This window comes from Pristis pectinata, chromosome 11 (assembly GCF_009764475.1).
Source record: "Pristis pectinata isolate sPriPec2 chromosome 11, sPriPec2.1.pri, whole genome shotgun sequence".
Taxonomy (NCBI): Eukaryota; Metazoa; Chordata; class Chondrichthyes; order Rhinopristiformes; family Pristidae; genus Pristis; species Pristis pectinata.
Window position 1 is genome coordinate 51,145,013 of NC_067415.1, and position 23,389 is coordinate 51,168,401.

Genomic DNA, 23,389 nt, shown 5'->3' on the forward strand with positions numbered 1-23,389 from the left:
ATTTTAGTGCAAAATGATCAAAGTGGTCACAGTGTTGATAAACTGTAGTGATTAGGGTTTTGCCAGTTGGTTCAAGAACCAAATGGTTGAAGGGAAGTGCCTGTTCTTGAACCTAGCGATGTGCGACTTCAGGCTTAAAGCATAACTCCCGACTTATTTATTCCCCTCACAATAAATGATAATCTTTCAGCTTTCCTAATTACTTGTATCCTTTTGCAAATCATGCAGTAGGACATCCAGGTTTGCACCTCAGAGCTCTGCAAGTTCTCACCATTAAGATAATATTTTTAAAAAACGTTTCTTCCCAAAGTGGACAATTTCTCATTTTCCCACATTATACACCAGATCTTTGCCTGCCCACTTAACCTATTTACTGTATATCCTGTGTAGCTTCTTTATCTGCTGTTCACAACTTACACTACTATCTATCTTTGTGTTATCATCAAATTTAACAACTACACCTTCAGTCCCTTCATCCAAGTCAGCTATATAAATTGTCAGGTGGAAGTCCCAGCACATATCCCTGTGGCACATCACGTATAACATCTTGCCAACCAGAATAAGACAAATGTATGCCTCCTCTTTGTTGCTTGTTAGCCAGCCAGTCTTACATCCTACATTGCAAGCTTTTACTTTCTGCAATAACCTTTGATGAGGTACCTTATCAAATACCTCTGGAAAACTAAGTAGGTTATCACTATTACTTCTTCAAAGCAATCTAGTAAATTTGTCAAATATGATTTCCCTTTCAAAAAATCCTTTTGATTACCTTGCGTTTTTCCTCTAATGTTCTTAATAATGGCTTCTACTATTTCTTTCTGAGAAATGTTAAACTACATCACCTGAATTGTCTGTCTCTAGTTTTGTGAGTTAGGAATCACATTCACTATTTTCCAATCTAAAGGAATTTTTCCTGAATTAATGGAAATTTGGAAAATTATAAACAACCCATCAACTATCTTGTCATACCTTTCCATATCATAAGGTGAGGTCAGTGACAACCCATGTGCAGCTCCAACAATTTGCTCAGTACCAGTTCCCAGGTGATGGTAATTTTCTTGAGTCCCCCTTCCAATTGTTGAATTGCAGTTATATCAGTGATGTTCCTAAGGTCCTCTACAGTGAAAGCCACTGCAAAATACCTGTTAAGTTAATTTGGCAACTTTTATTTATCATTAATATCCTATGCACACTTTCTTCAGACCTGCACTCACTTTTTAATTCTTTTCTCTTTCAAATATCTGTATAAGCTCTTATTATTTTCACATTTCCAGCTAGCTTTGTCATATACCCTATTTTTTTCCTAATTTAGCCATCCTTGGTTGTTTTTTTATATTCTGTCCAGTCTTCTGAAGTGCCATTGCTTTTATGCAATTATATGCTTTTTCTTTAAATTTCAGACCATCTTTAACTTTTGTAGTCAACCACAGATGATGGGTCCTCCCCTCTGATTCTTTCATATGCATTGGAACGTATCTAATTAGTGTATTGCCAGTTCACTCCTGTCAAGTTCCCATTAAATATCTGCAGCTGCATTTCAATCAACCAATTCCTTAACTTAATTTGCCAGTTCATTTTAGCTAAATCTACTTTCAGGCCCTCTTAATTGCTCTCATTTAAGTGTAAAATACTAGTCTTGTCCCAGTTTATAAAATTCAATTGTTCCTATACATGGGGGATCTAGTATGCTGTCCCCTTGGGATTCAGTGTGATAAAAAATGTAAATACAGATCATGCAAAGTAGAATCAGAAGCTCAAAAAAGGACAGGAAGGTGGGTGTAAGGGTTGGCAATGGGAGGCAATATCAAACCGAGGGTCATTGGGAGCAATTCTCTTGCGTAAACCTCTGCAAAGAACAATCCACGAGGTGTCTGCATTGCACTAAAGAGTTCCTTACTGTATTATGCCACATGCACCAGACACAACTCCAACCTCAGAGCAGGGCAAGAGCCCCTCTGCCAGTGGCTGTTAAAGACAGCATATGATATTTTATGTGTCATCCCCCCACTTGTTGGAGTTGGAATATTTACAAAATATCACAGTTGCAATCCATGATTGCATAATTATCAATATCAGTCTGTTCCAAGAGAGCTAAGTATATTTCATTCTTTCTATCTGGAGAGCAGCAAGCAAGGTGAGCATGTGGCTTTGAGAGGATTTCTGGCTTCCTCTGAGGCAGAGTACCATTGACTCATTTGCCACATTTGAACTTGGAAATGCATTGCAGTCAGAAGGCAGGAGACAACTTGGACAACTCATCCAATTGTGCTATCAAGAAGCAAAACTACCTCACCTATAGTCTCCATCTTATTTTCCCTTTGTTACTGATGACCACAGCTTGCCTGCATTGACAGAATAAAGCCAATATAAAAGCAATATTATTCACTGTCTTTATGCATCAGACTAGAGGGGAAAAAAAAACTACAGACATCAAACGATCACCCTTATGCATTTCATTGGTGTCTGGATTGCTTTGTCTGTTTGATTGTTCCTGGACTCTGCTAGCCTGATGAGTGCCGTTTGGTTGGTGGGAGGCTACTTGGAATTGTGAAAGTTGTAAATAACCATGGAAGACGAGCTTGAAATGCTCTGGGCCTGAAAAATCCACAAGTTTTTGCATGATTGACAGCAACTGACAAGGAACTCTAAAGACATGAGTAAGGAAGTGGCACTGAAAGATGATAGTACTTTGTACTCCTCAGAGCCACTGCTACATCTATAGATGGTGTGCCAAGTAGTTCTAATAATTGGTTAGAGGATAGCATGTTTGACTGCTGTGAAACTCTGAATCGGTAACTATAACCTTGATGACAGCAGTCTGAGCTTTCAACGCTGCGGCTTCTTTTTGTACTGTATTGGAAGCTGAGGTACCAACCATTCGATGCTGCATGATGTTTGGGTCCTAATATACTAATGGAGTTGCCCTCCATTTCAGATTAGAAAGAAGGGACACCAAGCTCAGAACTAAGTCCGTGAACATCGGCATTCTATACAGTCTTCCTGGAAGTCTTGTTATTGCACCAAATGTCTTACTATGTAAACCAATTATTCTTTTTCTGCCCACTCCCTTCAAAGTCCTCATCTAAGTGCTTTGCAGCAAATTTGTGACCTAACACTCTTTCCTCCTGTGTAGATTCCACTTCTAAGGTACATTACTCAGAGTGACAATATTTGACATATTGTTGAGTGATGATGCATCTTCATCTTCACTTGCTTCTCATTGTTCTACCACAGCTAGGCCAGGATGCAGTCCTGGCCTATTTATGAAAGGACAAAGACACAAGGATAGCATTTTGTGAGAAAGGGGTTGAGGAACTACTGGAAGGTGGAGTGGGTGGTGTTAGAGCAGATTAGCAGCTGCATTTTTCATGAACCTGCAACTTGCAAATCAGAAGTGATTATGAAATGAAAGGGAAACAGAAGGAAAGAATGACGATTAGAAATAAGGATGCCATCATTTTTTGTGGTATTACCCCGTATGCTGGCCAATGATGGACCTCCAGCCATCAATTTAGATATTGGATTCAAACTCTACAAAGACGTATCTAGACTAGTTGATCTTGAAAGTTGTCCTCATGAATGTCTGGATTATGTTGCAAGTGCTGTCACAGCTGGTCAGGGTGCATTACAAGAAAGTGGTACTCACTGAATCATACCTTTCAGCAAGTATCAATATTCCTGGATATTTCCTGGACAACTGGTCAGACCAACTAGAGTTAGTTGGAACAAAAGTATGCAATCAGCAGGGAGTGGCCCAAAGAACTTGCAAAATTGATTCTGAATCCCAGGATCTCAATCAAAGAAAGAAAGCAAACCTACTGCCAACTGCCACCTATTTCCTCTCTCAGCTGAAAAATCAGTATTCCTTCATGTTGAATAAATCTTGGAAGAAGCATTAAGAAAGAGCACTAAATGTTCTCTGATAGTTGGACATCAATGGACTTCATCAAGAGTGGCTTGATAGCATGACTGCTGACCGAGTTGGTCAAGTTCTGAAGGACATAAATTCCAGATTTTGTGTACAACTGGTAGTGAAATAACTAACACAAAGCCTATGTGTTCTCATCCTCACTAATCTACTGTACATACTACATGTGTGCTACCAAAATATGAGGCATAGCATTTTCTCCAAAATTTGTTGCAGTAATGAATGCTTGTCATGTTTTTATTTCCACAACTGACTGCTACTCAAATCCAAAACTTCTGTGGATGTAACATAGAAGGCATATAATCTCTGTAACAGAAAATAAATTAGTTATGATAGTTCATGCTTTTTGAATTTTGTGTTACCTCACGATTTATGGTTCTAATAATAATCCACATAGTAATTTAGTGGTGACTGGTGTTTTAGTTGCTATCATAATTTATAGATGTAAATTAATTTGAAAGTATTAACTTTTTTTCAGAACATTCAGATTCAGCCATTTCAAAGTGCCTTTGATCCTGTTCAAACAGTAAATGCTGCTCAAAACACCAAAGAAGGTACTAGTTAAATTTACTGAAAAATCCAGCTTTTACCCTATCAAGGACTGACTGCTTTATACACTTAAATTCTTTCACTGATACCACATACACTCAGAATGTAAATGAGAATAGACATAACCATTCACAATAAAACGTATCTGATACTGTCTGGACATTGGATGTTATCAGATCAGTCAAAACTAGTTTTATTTTGCTGTAAGGAACTGACTGTCCCTGTTGCTGTCCAAATAATAAATCCAGTATTGTAAGGTTTTTGATAATTAAATGCAATATTGCTTTAGTTCGGTTATTAAAGTTTAATCTTTAGACCTTTGTACTTATTTTTGGTTATTTCCTTGATCCAGCTATGATTTGGGACAGATAGGCCATGTTTCACTATTGATTTTTTTCAGTAAGTCACTGACACTGTGGTTTGGGGAAAGTCCAGGGATATCACACATCTATGGAATTCCAGAAGATGTTAGATGAAATTTTACTCAAAAGATATTAGCAAAAATGAGAGAACCCAGAAATATAAGGCACCGTGGTCAATAATTGGAGAAGTACAAGACAATGAACAAAAATAAAAGAAATAGACAATGATTTGCAGAATATGACATAAGTATTCCACTGGATTATACTAGGGCCTCTGGTCTTCAGTGTACATATGAATGATTTGGTTGAAAGAATAGGCAACTGCATGTCCATGTCTGCAGATTGTGCTATGTCAGTTGTGAGAATGGGAAGAAGAAGTGATACAGTAAGATCAATTGACTAACTCAGTGGGCAAAATAATGGCAAAAGGAGTTCAATGTGGGGAAGAGTGATCCCATCCTCTGTGGATCTGAGAAAGACAAACTGAAATATTTATTTAATATTAAGTAGTAGGACCTGCTGAACAAATGAAAATTAGGTATCTATGCATATATATCACATTCAGATGAATTCCAACATTTAATTTGTCTTTTTGATTATTTTTAGCAGTTATGAATTGTTGAAATTTATCTTTATATGAATGGAATGCCAAAGTAAAAAAATACTGTTTCAGTTTCAGTTGCAGGGTCTTGATGAGAATGTTTCTGAGGTACTGCACCGAGTCTTAGATCAGAGGCCTGGAAGTTTTTCTGTGTGTAAAATGGACTGCTTTGCAGAGGAAGGCACCAGTTTTGTATTAAGGCTCTCCCATCACCCATAAGGCCTAAGGCATCATGTACAATATATTCGTGCTTAAGAAAGCAAATATTCATTAAGGCCTTTTCCCTGCAATCTCGCGTCATTGTGGAAAGTGGAGATTGAAGGGGAAGTTTTTTGGGCAGCAGATTGTGGGTAATGAGGTAATCACAGGTGGGAAAGATGACAATGGAAAAAGGATCATGGGAGGGGATGAACGAAAGTGGAAACTGGAAACTGTAAGGGCAGGAAATGGTTGTTGGGTAGGTGTGTTGCTGTGGAGACCATAGTAGGATTGTGGTGAGAGGCTGTGGGGATGCTTTAAGGTAGCAAAAAAAGGAAAGGAGCTGTCTGAGGGCATTAACATTGCAGGGGGGGGGGGGCGCGCAGAACTGGGGCAAATCATTAACAAAGAGAGTTAAAGAAGTATTCTACCTGGATGTAGGTAGACACCACTGATATGCCAGCAGCAGCCTAGGTAGGGTAAGGCATTTAACCAAGGCTGAAGCAGGCCTCAACTTTCCAGCTAGGATCTGCTTCAGCGTACAAGGTTATTTGCATGCTGTTAGATATCACTCTGCATGTCTAGCAGTCTCTGTGTATTTGGGCACCATATCCAAGGAGGATCCCACTTAAAAGTCCAGAAGTTCACTGCCTATGCGGATGGAACATGACCAGGATCTTTAAAAATTCACTTCTAAAACACTAAAAGTGATGTGCTGCTTAATATAATTTATAGGTCACAATCTCAGGAAGGGTAAAATACAAAATTGTGGCAGGGGCTAATGGGCTAGGTTACATAAATCTGCTTCAGATCAGATAAACATAATGGAGGTCGTTAAAGTGATCGAGGGATTCAATGGAGCAGATACAGAGAAACTGTTTCCTCTATTAGGGGAGCCCAGAGCAATGGAGAAGTGATGGCATCATGAATGCTGTCATCCTGTTGAGGAAACTGATCTAAGCTCCACAAAGTGACTGCTGCTCTATAGGGCAGTGTCCAGAAAATCCAGTAATGTTTTGGAGTAAAGACTGCCGGATGTACTGACACCTTAAGTGTACTGTTCAAATTCTGTTGCTGGACTCCTGATAGCAGATGTCTGAGTTTTCACCGCAACACTCAGACACTGGCTTCAGTTGTGCTGCAATGGAAGCTAACCAATGATCATTAGGTGCTGCATAATGATTAGTTTCTGTGTGTGGAAATGGAGTTGCCTACCATATCCATACTGGAAAGAATGGGGTAAGGCTCCAAGTATAAAATTAAAGCTTAACCTCCCTGCCCCTATCTTCCTTGACATGTTTCCAGCAGAACTACCAATGCACCAGACATTTAAATGTGCATTCCCATCAGCCCTTTCATGTAGACTCCTCCTTCAAACTAATCATCTGAGGCATCTGCAGCAGAAAATGTGTGCAGCCTAACCCTTCAGGGAGCTGATATCAGACTATTCTTTCCCTCAACCTGGGATGCAAACCACATACCTGGTGACTAAGCATGTGCAGATTACACCTCCACACCAGCCCATACAGGATGTGAAATCCAGCGTCTGAACTGGTGGCTGCAAGTGTTAGACTGAGTGACAGGATGCTTTCTTATTGCTCAGCTGCAGTTCCTTAGCCAGGTGAAATCTCCTGGGTACCCAAAGGAATAAAAGTATAAAGGTAGAATAGACCATGCTTACACCCTCTCCAGCTTGTAAATCAAAGTGGGTTATAGGATGAAGGATAGAGAGTAAGCAAGATAATAAAATATGATGTGTCCCTCTTAACTTTGCTTAGTAGTGCTGTTTGAATAAAACATAACAGTTTTCTGTTATATTTTATTTAAAACTAAAACCAGGAATCCAAATGATATTATCAAGAGAGCAACACTTTAAAATTCTTTTATTTCTGCCTTTTGTTTTTTATAAAAATATATATAGTTACATTTTACACCAATATATTTTCTTTCTTCTCTAATCTGTAGCTGGGCTTTAAATGTTGCTTTATATAATAGTGTAAACAAAAGTGGAACTAGAAAACCTAGTAAGTTGAACTGATTTTGCAATGCTTCTGTCCTCAGCAGTTTCAGAAAGCACTGAACAGTTTATGCTAGCAGAAAACCTCGTAGAAACATCCGCTATGGATACTGACATCCTGGCTGCTATGGAAGCAGTAAAAACACGGCAACATGTCTTTCTTCAAAACAAAGTACAAAGATTAGGCCTCAGTGCATTGTCCTTTGAAGAACAGAAACTTCTTCAGTCATTAGATCGTCTCAATCAAAGATTGAAGAGTAAGTGAGTAAAATAACCCATGAGCTAACAAATATACCTTCAGAAAGTAAGGAATTCTGGCCTAAGTGGATTAAGGAGTGCTATCTTTGGGTTAATGTTCTCATGAATGTATGTTATGTTTTTTAAAGAATGGAGTCTCATGTTGAGCTACATCAATTCCAAGATGTTCCTATACAACTGCAAAAATTTGGAAATTTGCCCCAGTACATCCTGTCTTTAAAAGTCAAGCCATATCAGTTCCAACCAGTTACCCTCTCATTACTCTGTTCTCATTCATCGGGAAAATGACAGCATTGTTGATGACAGCTTATTGTTTATTATTTGCACTTAGCAACAATAAATCAAAAACAGAAATGCTGGAGATATTCAGCAAGTCTGGCACCATCCGTGGTGAGAAAAACAGAATCAATGTTTTAATCTCTACTCTATTTCTCATTCCACAAGTGCTGCCCGACCTGGTGAATACTTCCAGCATTTGCAATTTTCAATAATATATAGTTCTATTGCATTTGTAGCATTAATCCATAACAACTTCACTGCTGCTCAGTTTGAGTTCCAGCCGGACCATTTGGATTTAGATCTGATCACAGGCTTAGACCAGATATGAACAATAGAACCAAATAACAAACTTAAATTTAGAGTGACTGTCCACAATGGAAAGGAAGCATTTGTCTGAGTGTAGCGTCAAGGAGCAACAGCAAAAATTGAAGTCAATGGGGATCAAAATCAAATGTCAAACTTGAGTTATACTCAGCATAAAGATGGTTCAGGTTGAAAACCAATCATCTTATCCGTACCACTTCACTGCAGAAGTTTCTCAGGGTAGTATCTTCAGCTGCTTCATCAATAACTTTCCTATTATAATCTTAGCAAAGGAGATGTTCACTGATAATTAGGTAGTGTTCAGTTCCATGCCAAACTCCTTAATTAATGAAGCCGCTCTTACCCATGTGCAAATAGATCTGGGCAACACTAAGTTTTGACCTGATTAATACTAAGTAACATTTCTACCAGTAAAGTGCCAGGCAATGATACTTCCCAACTGACAGTCCATTTAGGATCCTATTCTATGCATTCAGTAGAATCACCATCACTAAATTCCCATCATCAACATCCTGGTCATCATTGACTGGAAATTTAACCTGACCAACTATGGAAATACTGTCCCTGCAAGAGCATGTCAGAGCCTGAACATGCTGTGGTGTGTGACTCGCCTCCTCACTCCCTGAAGTCTTTCCTCCATTTACAAGGCACAGATCACGTGTAGTAAGATCTGCTCCACATGCCTAGGTAAGTGGAGCTCCAAAAGTAGTCAAGCTTGTCATTTGATTAGCACCCCGTCAACCACTCTAAATACTAACTGGCTTCACTATTGGTGTAACCTAATTCCACTGTGTACGACCTACCATTTGCAATCCAGTATATCACCAAGGTTTCTTCAATTGCTCCTTACAAACCTTCCATCTAGAATGACTGGGGCAAGTAGGTACATGGAAATGCCACCATCTGAAGATTTCCCTCCAAGTGAGACATTATCATGACTTGAATATATTCCCATTCCTTCATTATCTCTAGGTCAAAATCCTAGAACCATTGCAGTACTCCCAGAAGAAGGATTGCAGCAGTTCATAAATTCACAATTCACCACTATCTTCTAAAAGAGCAGTTTAGGATATGCATCTAATGCTGGGCTTAACAGCAGCACCCAGGCTGTAACCCCTGCCTTCAACTAGTAGTCATCAAACCACTTATCCTAATTCTCCCAAGTCTTTTACCTATTCGGAAGCAAAAGCCCTTGATGCTGAGAATCCCTCAAAAGTAAGTGCTAACTAAATTACAGAAGGATTAAAAATTAGATTGATTGTAAATTTCATGTACAGTGGCTTGTAAGTGCCATTGAGCAAGAAACAACATTTACTTTTCAACAACATCTTTTAATGTTGCAGTGGACACTGGAAGAAAATATTGATAAAGGAAATCAAGAATTGGATGATAAGCCATAATGAAAGATTATGATTAAACTTCACTAACTAATCACATGTTGAGTTTTGAAAAGGATTAATGAAGCCAGAATGAAGTGGAGAAGAAGAGAATTATAAACAGGAAATTCCAGGGAAAGGAGTTGGGGCATATGGCCAATAGTGGGGAACAATGGAGAAGTAGACCAGAATCAGCGTACAAAGTGTTGAAGGGGATACCAGACCAGAAGAGCTTGCAAATCTGGTAAAGCAAGGCGGTGGAGGGATTTTATAGATGAAGATTTTAAAGTCAACAGACTGGGAGAAACCACTTTTACACTAATTTTAGTTGCGATGTAAAAAGAAGTAGCAAATTATTGTAACTTTAGTAAGTAAGGTTGCAGCATTTAACTCCTCGTTTAAAAACCCTAAGTTTAAATTGCAATGTTGATTGGGATTTTCTCCAGTGGGGGAAGGTGTGATCTCCTAGTTTACAGATTAATTGGATTATCTATAAAAAGTGAGTTGCTTAAATTGCAATGCAGTTGGAGAAAAGCATGTTAAACGGCTCTACAGTCCCTTTAAGAGCATTTGTAAACAATGAAATTGCAAACTATACACATCGGTGCTTGCCCCACCTCCACCACTGCACCCACCCATACACTCTGCCAAAGAGGTATTATTTATTATCATTCAGTAGGACCAACAATGAACATAGAGGCCTGACTGTTGTGGTCATCTCATAAAGCAAAGTGGTCTGTGAACAGAGACTAAGCCCCAAGCGGTGGATCCTGAGACCTTGCACCCAAACTCACTTGACGGCCTGTCAAATATTGTCAAAAGTCTCTGAACGTTTAAATATCTCTGGCAATCGGAGACTTTGAAAACAATTAAAATTAATATATGTAATTAAAAACATGAAAATTATTCAGAAATAATAGAGCAATAATTAATTTACTTAAAATACCTTGCCAGAAATGAATTAAAAACATAGAGGTAAGGAAAAATAATTACTTACCTTCATTTATCTCTTCAATCAGTCAAATTGCTGAATTGATTTATTATTGTCACATGTACCAAGGTACAGTGAAAAACTTGTCTTGCATACAATTCATACAGAGCATTTCATTACACAGTGCATTGAGGTAGTACACGGTAAAACAATAACCGAATGCAGAATAAAATGTTACAGTTACAGAGAAAGTGCAGTGCAGGTAGACAATAAGGTGCAAGGTCATAACGAGGTAGATTGTGAGGTCAAGAGTCCATCTTATCATACTAGGGAACTGTTTAATAGTCTTGTAACAGCGTGATAGAAGCTGTTCTTGAGCCTGGTGGTATGTGATGGGAGGGGGAGAAGAGAGAATGTCCGGGGTGGGTGGAGTCTTTGATTATGCTGGCTCCTTTACCAAGGTAGCAAGAAGTATAGACAGAGTCTATGGAGTGGAGGCTGGTTTCTATGATGTGCTGAGCTGTGTCCACAACTCTCTGCAGTTTCTTGCAGTCATGGGCAAAGCAGTTGCCATACCAAGCCGTGAAGTATCCAGATAGGATGCTTTCTATGGTGCATCAATAAAAATTGGTGAGGGTCAAAGGGAACATGCCAAATTTCTTTAGCTTCCTGAGGGAGTCGAGACACTGGTGAGCTTTTTTGGCCATGGTGTCCATGTAGTTGGACCAGGACAGGCTATTAGTGATGTTCACTTCTAGGATCTTGAAGCTTTCAACCCTCTCGAACTCAGTACCGCTGACGTAGACAGGAGCATGTGCACCACCCCACTTCCTGAAGTCAATGACCAGCTCTTTTGTTTTGCTGACATTGAGGGAAAGGTTGTTGTCATGACACAACATCACTAGGCTTGCTATCTCCTTCCTGTATTCTGCCTTATCGTTATTTGGAGATACAGCCCACTACAGTGGTATCATCTGCAAACTTGTAGATGGAGTTAGAGCAGACTCTGGCCGCACAGTTGTGAGTGTAAGGGAGTAGAGTAAGGGCTGAGGACACAGCCTTGTGGGGCACCAGCATTGAGAATAATCGTGGTGGAGGTGCTGCTGCCTATCCTTACTGATTGCGGTCTGTTGGTCAGGTAGTCAAGGATCCAGTTGCAAAGGGAGATGTTGAGTCCCAGGTCTCGATGTTTGGTGATGAGTTTGCTCGAAAACAACAAAATGACCCCATTTAAATGAGCAGGATCACTACATAATGCTAGCTATGACTGCTATATAGTTGAGGTGCTGGATCTCCAGTCCCGCAGCTTAGGATGTTTGTGCTTCACCCCTGGTCTAAAAACTGCTTTTATTATCTTACATCATTTAGGTATCCAGGAAACTATTGAAGCAAGCCCACGTAATGGTCTTTTGCAGATTCCATCTCCTTTTGTAAGTATGTTCTTTTCCGCTGCCATTTCCATTACTATTTGCTTGCATTAGTGCTGTGAAGTCTTGACCTGCCTGAAACCTTATGTCTGCACCTTGTTAACTGCACCTATTAATTTCTTTGAATGCTACCCACATATTTAGCCATAAAATAGGGTTGGATGTGTTTTACCCAGCGCTTATGGTGGGAAGAGGAAGCAGTAGTTAGGAGGAGAGATAACAGGCAGAGGCTTAGTTTGAGGCTGCCAATAGCTGTGCTTATGCCACATTATTATTTTTTTAATTTCTATGCTCACCTCACAATGCAGTATTATAAAAGTTTATATAATAAACCTGGTACTGAGTTACTTGATTTATAGAAATAATGACATATCATCATTTTTGTCTTTGGAACAAATCAAAACTTATTTTGGACAGACGGGCCTTGCTATTTTCTCTTCTTTCCAATGTTTTCCTACACTCATAGGGCATTGTATGATTTTCATTTTTTCAATGATTTGTTATGGTTCTTTGCTGACATTATCATTCATCACATTCATGTGAATAGTCAAGAGTGATATTGTCAATTATGCAACATTCCTGGCAACATTTTTCTTTTAGGTCATACCATATGGTGTTTCTGGCTCAGGGTCTAGACCAGCACAAGCTATTTGTGGAACACAAAAACATCCCAATGTTACTGCTGATAATTATGCACGGATTCAGAGGAAATACTTAAGAAACAAGCCAAGCTGATGACTGTAAATAGCTACATAAGTTACAACACAGTATCTCTGAGGAGAAAACTTTTAAGTTTATGCTTCAAGTTATTGTGTGTTTTAATACAAAATTAATGCTTCTGTTAGAAAGTTGTATAAACATTAGATCACTTTTGTGACAGAAGGTTGTATAGATTATTAAGATTGGTTATCACATTTAACTGCATCCTCCTGGAAAAAATAGTAAAATTGCCAGAAAAATTTAGCTGATTAAATGACTGTAAAATAATTTTCCCTCCTTATAATTGCCGGTGTGATTGTCATTGGATGATCAAACTGAATCTAGATATCAAACAATAGGTGATGTCACATGCAAACACTCAAGAATGTCAGTCAAGTAATAGGAAGTCACTGGTTAGTCTGTTTGCTGCAAGAGATAGTTATCTGGTAAGGGATGGGAAGTGAGCTTTGACTCCTGGCATTCATTTCTACCTCAGCTTCCTCCTACTGGTGATGGCTTCCTGTCCCCCTGTGTGTAGGAGATGTGTATCCTGCTCTCCATCTCATCCACCCATGCCTCAAATGGGAGAACCATCACTTTCTCTATTGCTGTTTGGATCTGTGGAATGACTTTCTCCTCCACTTGCAACCATAAAGTACCTCCCCTTTAAGAGATCCTGGACTGTGTTCAATTATCACTGTCCAGATCCAACTGATGTTAAGCATATTCAAAATTAAGACACACTTATAAACAGTACAACCAGCAACAGGGTGTTTAGTGCTGTTTAGTCATTTCAATCTTTAGGCTTTTAAGATAAGGTATTTTGCAAGCTGATATTGTTGCTCTGCTGGAAAACGGCATCTAGGTCCAAAGTGAATAAGGCAAGTAAATATAAAAGCAATGAGAATAAAGATCTGTGGAATTAAAAGTGTAAGGACTGAGAAGGAATAGTAGATTAGAGTGGGTGAATTCAAGGCAATAGGAAAGTGAAAGTTTGGATGAGAGAGCAAAAAGAAGGAAAATTTAAAAAAAAGAATTAAAACAAGTTAAATTTAACAGTCTAGAAATTCATTTTGCTTAAAACAGTTTTTTTTAAATTTCTGGTGCAATGTGATTGAAAATAAGATTCTATAAATGAGTCATGAAATTGGAAGCTACATGTGGTTCTAAATATCAGCTGAAGTGGGAGTAATGTTTTCAACTTCTAATTTGAACAAAGCACAAAATGATGTAAATCATTCTTTCCCTCTTCTGTCAGTTATTCTCTCTCTTAGTTTCAGCCTCCTTGTCTCTCCTTTGTGATTGGTGCAGTGTATGTGTATCTCTGTCAGTATAAAACTACTAAGAACTGCCTTCCTCCATTTTTTGCTCAGTGGCTATACTCAATAACAAAGCTGAGATGGAATCACATATCTGCTTTTCGCCTGTGATCAGAAACATTATTTTTTCTGAGTCTTTGCATCTTGAACCATAATTAAATAATTTTGACTCACTGGCAAATAATTCAACAGTTTTTAGCTAATGGGATGGCAAAAAGAACTGGAAATTATTTGCTAAACAGACTCCAAAGTACTTCTTAAGCTTGTGCATCTATGTGAATATGTGAATTTTGGCTCATTTCATTATGACACACTGAAGTTAAATATATTCATGAATAAGCACTGAAAAAGAATGATTTGTATTTTATTAATCATGTGAACATTATAATTGTTGTAATGATAATATTGTAATGTACATTTTTGAAATCACTAAAATGTACAGTGGAGTAGCTATAAAATCAAATGTAAGTGTATGCATTTTGCAATATGTTAGCTTGGATTTATTTTACTGTTACTCTTTGATCCTTTGCCACAGTACTTTATATTGATCCTGACTACAAAATTTGATTAAACTTTGAGATTTGTACCCTCGTATATTGTCTACTATATGAAATTTGTCATATATATTCTGTAATTACTCAATTACATAAGCTTAGACCTGCCTAGTGGCAGTCTTACTTTTGACATTTTCTATCATTTTCTTAAATGCATTTTGTCTTACTTGTGTTACTTTTAATTAAATTGCACAATTACTTTTTGAAGTTGTGTCGACAATGTCTACATAACTGTTTCTCATCTCTCTTGTGAAAGATAAAAGCAATTCAGAATAGGAAAGTGGGTCTTAAAGAGTTATTTTGACAGCATCATTACATGGTGCTCATTCAAATTCTATCATCTAAAATGGTTGAAATGTTTTAATGTTATTATAACTCCTTCTCTGTCTTTAGGGAGTAGGTTACTCTCATCAAATATTTCATCTCATCTCAACCCCATCTCATCAAATATTTTGCTATTTTACCCAGTTTTATAAATGAATGCAAAATAAACAGTTACTCAGTATTAGATGGTCCATTCCTTGCATCCTCGGATCAAAATGACTCATTTATATATGCACAGATATTCAGACAAATGTGTTATAACTAGATTTGTAATCTGGCAAAACCAAGTTTTGATGGAATTCACAACTAATTTATATAAAAGGAGCAACTAGATTATTACTTTCACATACCTGACTTTACATAACAGATCCATTTGTGAGTAATACTGTGTGTTTCTCATAAACCAAAGATGAATAAAGAGGACACAAGCATTTCCTGTGGTAGACCTATTCCTTTCACTAATTAGTGAATTCCATTTACTGTTGAAAAATTTTCATTTACCTTGCAAACATTGCTGACAGCTTTTTAAGAAGTGTAATTCTTTTTTTTTATTCTAGATCCACTGCCAAAACTTGCTTGGTTTGCCATTTTGTTGGATCAAGTCAAATCCCTGGCATTATCCTGTTTACAAACCTATAACTGCAGGCCAATGTCTAAAGATCACTGTATAGATTAAAGTTAAATATAACTGAATAGAAGAAAATTGGTGAGCACTTAGATAGATTTAGGCTAACAGTGTACATTCAACAGGGATTTGTAAAAGGTTGGTTATCCTTGACAAAGCTAAATTCTTAAAAGAAATTACCATATATGGAGACAAAAATGGTGAATGCTGTAGGTTCAGACTTTAATAATAGATTTGATTACATTCCACCTTTGGGATAATTTTGAAAAAATTAAGTCTGAGAAATTTTATCTTGTGCAATATTTATGTATGTTAAGAGACACAATTGAATTGAAAAACTGATTGCTGAGCAAGCAGGCATTTCCTATGTGCTTCGTAAAGATTACCAAGTTACTTCTGGGTACTCTGTGCAACTGGTGCATAAAATGTAAGGAAGTACCCCAATGTGCAAATGGGATCAAAAGCAATGCAAGATGTGCATGGACAACACCGTTACAAAATTCACTTGTGCATAGGTGTCTTGTAATATGATGTGGGTAACTCATGCAGGTACAATCACTTATAATGAATATTAAGCCTACTTCAATGTAAATTGAAAGATGCTTGCTTTAGTAGACCTCAGGTCAGAATCGAGCGCTTGGAATCATCCTCAGGTGCCCTATATACTTACCACTGATGAGGATCTCCTTTGCCCAATTCTCCATCTTGCGTACCGTGAACCCTCCCCCCAACTACCTTCCTGTCCCAGAGAAAATACTTGATTCCAACTTCCTCCATAATTTCCCAGTCATGACATTTAAGAGACTCTTAGATAGACACATGAATGATAGAGAAATGGGTGGCTATGTGGGTAGATGGATCTTAGAGCAGGATAAAATGTTGGCACAACATTGTGGGCCAAAGGGCCTGTACTGTGCTATAGTGTTCTATGTTCTGTGATTCAAACCCACTCCCCAACAGTTGATTGCAATTCCATACCTAAGCCCTAACTTGACCCTTGAGGTTGTGATTTCACCTCCACTAGTTCTGATTTCCCCTTCCCAGTCTACAGCTGATTTTTCACTATGTACCTACCCCTACCCAAGCCTCTCACTTCCACAACCCTTCCCCTTCCAACCTGTGACCTACCAGAGTTCCTCCAAATTCTCCATTATGGATTTTCCCCACATTATCCATGCAAGGCGTTGTGAAACATACGCATTAGAATTTTGCAGCAAATAATCCACATAGGAACATTCATTGGCCATCATAGGTTTACCTTGTCTTTCCTGGCAGTGAAGAATTACTCTTCTTAAGTGTCTTGGTATTATACATAAGGTGCCAGAATGGATAGGTGATTGGCTAAAGTGTAGACATCAAAGGTTAAGCCACAGTTGGAGTGCCATGCGCATTTATAATGGTGTATTTGTTTACACTTTAGAAAAATTGAGCTATGGAAACTCACAGAACAGTTTTAAGAAACAATGACTGGAAATGAAAGGATCAAGTTATGAATATGGAGATTTACAAGAAATGCCAACTATATTCATTAATACACTGGAGGTTAATGAATGATTTCTTTCAATTGGAAAACTGTTAAAAGGGGAACATAATTTAGCTTGATCATTAGAAGCTTCAATAATGAAGTTACAAGAACCTTTCCATGTAAAGTTATTAAAACATAAGTGCCATTAACACATCTGGGGAATGGAGTCACTCAAGCTGCACTGTTTCATTCAGAATGAGATGCACACCTGATGAGAAAAAAATAGTATGCTGATCAGAATTACTTGAGAAAATTCAAGAATATGGAATTAGGATGGAAGGTAGCAAATTGGATAAAAAGTTGAATACAAGGTTGAGAATGAGAATAAAGCACAGTTTTCAGATGTCGTTGATTTGAGTTTTAATGTGCACTTTTTCAGTTCTCCATTCCTTTCCGTTCACTGAGAATATCAATGATTTGTATATCAGCTTTAGAGAGAATGTTGAAATTTAAACACGATGTTTTTTAAGTTAAAAATAAATTCATCCAGAAAAAAGATTTGAATGCGGTATTGGTGACCCCATATCGGAAAGGTATTCAGGGAGAGGATTTAGAAAGGGTACACAACAGATTCACTAACCTATTGTCTGATGTAAGGAAATAGAAATACAACAGCAGTGGAGAAGTTAATTATTTGTTATTACAAGGCAATGTAAAAGTTGTATTTAAGTTTCATTCTCTCAAACTATATCATGTTTAAACTTGGAAAAAATTAGGAGTGGTACTGTTGATCCTTCACTTAAATTTGAAGATATTTGGAGTCCATTTATTCAATATTTTCACATGATATAGATCCCCTTTCAATAACTTTCCAATTTAGAGGAACGGAGTTGATGACATAATATTGCTCTGTTTCTGCTGAGAAATTTTAGTCCAGTCTTTTCTTTTGGTTGGTTTTTTTTTGAAATTTTTCTGTTTAGCTTAGTTTAGTTTGATATATTGTTTATAATTTTTCTTATTGATTTGGGGATTTTTTTTCTCTTTTTTTATTTATATAATAAATCTTTTTCTTTCCTTTCTTTTATATTATATTCATTTAGTAAGAGATCATTGGATCTACAGATTTTTTATATTTTATTGTTCTTTATGATTATCTATGCCATGATTGTTCTCCTGATCTCTTTGTATTACATGTACAAACATTGATGTTATATATTAATTTGTATTAATTTGAAAACTAATAAAAAGATTGAAAAAGAAAGAAAAAGTTTCACTAGCAGAAGAATCCAGGATGAGGGTGGACGAAATGTAAGAGATTCAAAGCGGAGCAAGTTATATTTCTTTATATGAAGAATTATGAAGCTATAAACTTCACTTCCAGAGTTAGTGTTTGAGGCAAAAACTCTTAACATTTAAGATTCAACTGAACAGGGACATGAAAACAAACTGAGTAAGTTTGATTTGAAATGGTTATACATAAGATAAATGACAACTCGAATCTACCTCGAATCTACAATGTCTATTCCAAATAGATAGCAGGATTGTAGGATTAGAATAAAAGGCTCCATTATAAAGCTAGCAAGGATCCACAAGACCTCCTTAACATCAAGGAGAAGTTAATAATTTATGTATATAAATTATGAGAGGCATGTATACAGTATACAAAATTCTGAGAGGCATAGGAAGCTAGATGGTCAAAGTCACTTTCCCTGGATGGGGATGTAAAATACTAGAGGGCATAGGTCAAACCTGAGAGGGAGAAAGTTTAAAGGAGATTTACAAGGCAATTTTTAAAAATTTACAGACGGTGGTAGATGCCTGGAATGCTCTGCCAGGGGAAGTGGTAGAAAAGGTAGATAGCATTTAGAAACATTTAGACAGACACATGAACAGACAGGGAGTAGAAGGATATGGACCATGTGCTGGAAAATGGGAGTAGTTTAGACTGGCATCATGGTTGGTACAGAGATGGGGGCCAAAGGCCTGTTCCTGTGCTGTACTGTTCTATGTACTATGTTCAAACAGCAAAGAGGAAAATAAAACTCACTCTTAGTTGCTGTCAAACAATTTCAAATTGAACCGGGAGCAGCACTGGGCCAGAATTTCACTTTCCTGCCATTGTATTGCGCAAGGAGGGTATAAAATGTGATACTTTAAGATGATGCAGAGATGTGAAACATGTGAAATGTAATTTTTTGCAGCATTGTAGTTATTAGTAACTTTACCAATGAAATTATAAACTGAAAGGGCAGGAAATGATTCCTTCAGAGATACATAGTTTCTGCCTATGCCTCCAAAACCTGTTCTAGCATTAGAGCTACAGCTAACATTTTTTTTACACAGGTGACACTCAATTACGTTTTTTTTGGTGTTCAGCATGGACTTAAACTTTTGTCCTCCAGTCTTTGGTGAGACACCCACATGAAAGTATTAAACCACAGCTTTCTGAAACAGTCACAAAAGCACAACCAACTGATCTGAAATTCTATGTAAGCAAGGTTAACAGTATATTTTGTACTTGTATTATGATCTTGCCTTTACCTCATTAGAAAACTTGCTTGATAAAATCTGTGATTTCCTTTGTGTACATTTCAAAAAGTAACACAAAATGTCCTGCCTCTGGAAAATCAAATGTTATTTTCATTTGTTTTTGCCAAGTGATTTTCTGAGCTGAAAAAGAACTTTTAAATGTTGATTTGCCACATACTTTCATTCTTTTCATTCTTTCTTTCAGAAAAAAGCAACAAATCATTAATGAGATGTAAAGATAGAGATGGTCTTGGAATTTTATTTTTATTTAAAACTGTATAGTAATTTTTTACAACCATCTAAATGGACTAAAAGCAAAGAGCACATCAGATGTGTAATGCACTTATCTCCACAAATATACACACATGCTGTGTCTAGAAACAATGAAAAAACTTCATTGACATCTTTCCAGCAAAAAAACAACTTTAATTCCAGTTGAATATTTATTAAAAGTGATGCCTTTAAAATTTGAAAATGATCTTGACCTACATTGAATCACACCCAATGGAGCATCTTCAGTGGCTTATATCCACCTACAAATTTGAGCAGCACTGTCAGATTTACCAGAATGATGAGAGCTGTAAGAAACTGTTTTTATAAATGGCGATGTGAAATACTATTTCTGGTGGTGTAGAGAGGACCAAGAGGAGATTTAGTTTTAAATTATACTAATGTTAATAAACTGGACAAGGAAAAACTATTTCCTTGATGAATCAGTGCCTATTAGTTATCATTACCAGGAGACTAAGGAGGCAATTTGGGAAGATCTAAATGATGAAAAACGAGAAATGATAGTTGCAAAGAGATTTAGGGTTTCATGAATACAAATCACTACAATCTGGCATTTACACACAAGAAAAATCAACAAAACTAACAGATTGTTACACTTTGTAACCAGGGAATCTAGACATAGAGGGGCAGAGGTTGATTCCTGGGATGAAAAGGATGACATATTTAGAAAGGTTGAGCAGGTTTGGTCTATCATTACTGGATTTTAGAAAAATGTGAGATGTTCTTGAAACATACAAGTTCCTGAGGAAGTTGATGGGGGGGGGGGGGGGGGGGGAGGTGGAGGGGATACTGAGAGGATGTTTCCCTGAGTTGGATTCACTAAACAAAGGAGGCATAGTTTCAGAATAAAGAGTCATCATTTCAGAGGGTGATGAGGAGGAGTTTCTTCTCAGAGAGTTGTGACTCTTTGGAATTGTCTATCTCAAAGAACTGTGGAAGTGGCATCATTGAATATATTCAAAGTACAGAGATTGACAGACTTTTGAACTGCAAAGCAGTCAAAGATTACAGGAAGAGAGAGGGAAAGTGATGTTAGGGTCAAATCTGGATGTTATGAACTCATTGGATGGCAGAGCAGGTCCAAGGGGACAAGTGGCCTACTCCTGCTTCTTTTTCTTGTGGTCTTATTTCAAGGGAAACCATTGACTACGCAATAATTCAGCTTTTGTGCAGAACAAATGTGAAGGATGAGAAAAGAGTTACTTAGCCAAGCAATGAGCTTCAAATGGCTGGTCTAGAAATTGTTCTGCACTCCTTTTGTTTAATATTAAAAGGACTCTGTGTGTCTCCCTAATGTTATTTTGAAAAGCTTTAAAAAGATGGTATTCTTTCTCCGCAAGAAACTGCAGAGAGTTGTGGACACAGCCCAGCGCATCACGGACACCAGCCTCCCCTCCTTGGACTCTGTCTTTACCTCTCGTTGTCTTGGTGAAGCAGCCAGCATAATCAAAGACCCCACCCACCCGGGACATTCTCTCTTCTCTCCTCTTCCATTGGGTAGAAGATACAGGCGCCTGAAGGCACGTACCACCAGACCTAAGGACAGCTTCTACCCCACTGTGATAAGACTATTGATACAATGAGATGGACTATGACCTCACGATCTACCTTGTCGTGACCTTGCACCTTATTGCACTGCACTTTCTCTGTAGATGTGACACTTTACTCTGTACTGTTATTGTTTTTACCTGTACTACCTCAATGCACTCTGTACTAACTCAATGTAACTGCACTGTGTAATGAATTGACCTGTACGATCAGTTTGTAAGACAAGCTTTTCACTGTACCTCGGTACAAGTGACAATAATAAACCAATACCAATACCAAGATCACACGGTGCAGTTTTTAAAAAAACTGTTCTATTCTCCCCACCCTGTGTAACGTCACACTGTTTCAGAAAAAGTGAGTGTTACTGTACAGCTCTAATTCAGCTTCTCGCTGCCACTGGGACATAGCCACTCAGTGAGACTTCATCAGTCAACTGTTAAAGGCACACACACACACACACACACACACACACACACGCATGCACGCGTGCCCACACACATCACCAGCCATCTTTCAGCTACTGCTGTATGCTGCTTATGTGGACAGAGCTGCATTGTCCTTTCTCCAAGCTCCCAGGTTTATTGAGAGGGACCTAAAGACACTGATGGATCCTCTCACCTAGAGGAAGATCTTTGGTATTCAAAGGACCACAGAATCTCTCCAGAGCCACCGGGAGGTAACACTGCCGGAGGTTGCCGGGGAGCTCTCTGTTCGAAGCAATATTCCTTGCAGGGCTCACCAGTGTCATCTAAAACATTGTCTCCTTGGATTTTTCAAGGTGACTCCTCATGTTTTATTATATCCACAGCTCATGCCTTCACCTCCACTGACACACTGCTAACTCCTTTCCTTACAGCTGTCTCATATTCAAAAACATTGCTCTGCCTCCCTTCTCTTCCCCCTTTCCATGCTTCAGCTGACCTGTCTGTATCTCTCACTCTCTCCCTTTCTCCCTTTCTGCTGCTCTATATGTATCTCTCCCTCTCTCTTTTTTCTCCCTCTCTCTCTCCATATCCCCGCTACTGTGTAGATACCGCTCTGCCTTTTCCCCCTCCCTTCTTCTCTCATGTGTGCCTCTCCCAGTCTATCCCTCTCCTTGTCTCTCTCCCTCTGCATGTCCTCCCACCCTCATTCAGTCCAGGATCATTTGGATTTGCTGCTAATTGTGAGATCAGAGGATTTGTCACCCGGACACAGCACTACACACTGGATGCAGCAAACACAACAGAGTTTGGGATCCCAGAGCTGAGGGGTAGGAGGATTGTTGGTTATGCAGGTGGATGAAGTTCTTACTGCTGCAAGGGCAACCTACAAAAGGTAAGGTTCTTCTCTCTCTCACACTGCCTCTCTCTCTCGCTGCCTGTCCCTCTGTCTCCCTCTCTCCATTTCTCTGCCTGCCTATCTCTCTTTCTCTCTATGACTGTTCCACATGATTACCCAAGAAGATCACACTGTCAAATATACCCAACTTCCTCCAAAAATTATTCTCTGCTGCGGAGGAAGGTCACTGGGAACAGAACAGACCAGTGGGGGCAAACCTCAAGGAGAAGGTTAACATCTCCAGAGGAGAGAGTGTTGGGCCTGACACGTGCTGAGGTGGGAGAGCTCCAGGCACCAGGAGAGATTAAGTGTGTCCGACACTTTCCAGGTCTGAATCTATAGCCCCATAGCACAACCTTACATGAAAACCTCAAAAGCTAAGTCATGGGTAGTGACCAGATTATGATTCATAGTTTTAGCAAGTTTCCTTTGCAACCAAATATTTCATTACACCCTTTTTCCAAT

General features: G+C 38.3%; 1 protein-coding gene across 1 annotated transcript in view; it reads left to right on the forward strand.

Annotated features, from left to right (window-relative positions):
• Positions 1-12,985, forward strand: part of cep126 (centrosomal protein 126) — a 62,561-nt gene extending 49,576 nt beyond the window's left edge. Inside the window, exons 9-12 of the mRNA XM_052026567.1 lie at positions 4,407-4,482; positions 7,700-7,912; positions 12,192-12,253; positions 12,851-12,985. Of these exons, the coding sequence (XP_051882527.1) occupies positions 4,407-4,482; positions 7,700-7,912; positions 12,192-12,253; positions 12,851-12,985 (486 nt within the window). The remainder of the gene's footprint in view (positions 1-4,406; positions 4,483-7,699; positions 7,913-12,191; positions 12,254-12,850) is intronic.
• Positions 12,986-23,389: the final 10,404 nt, after the last annotated feature.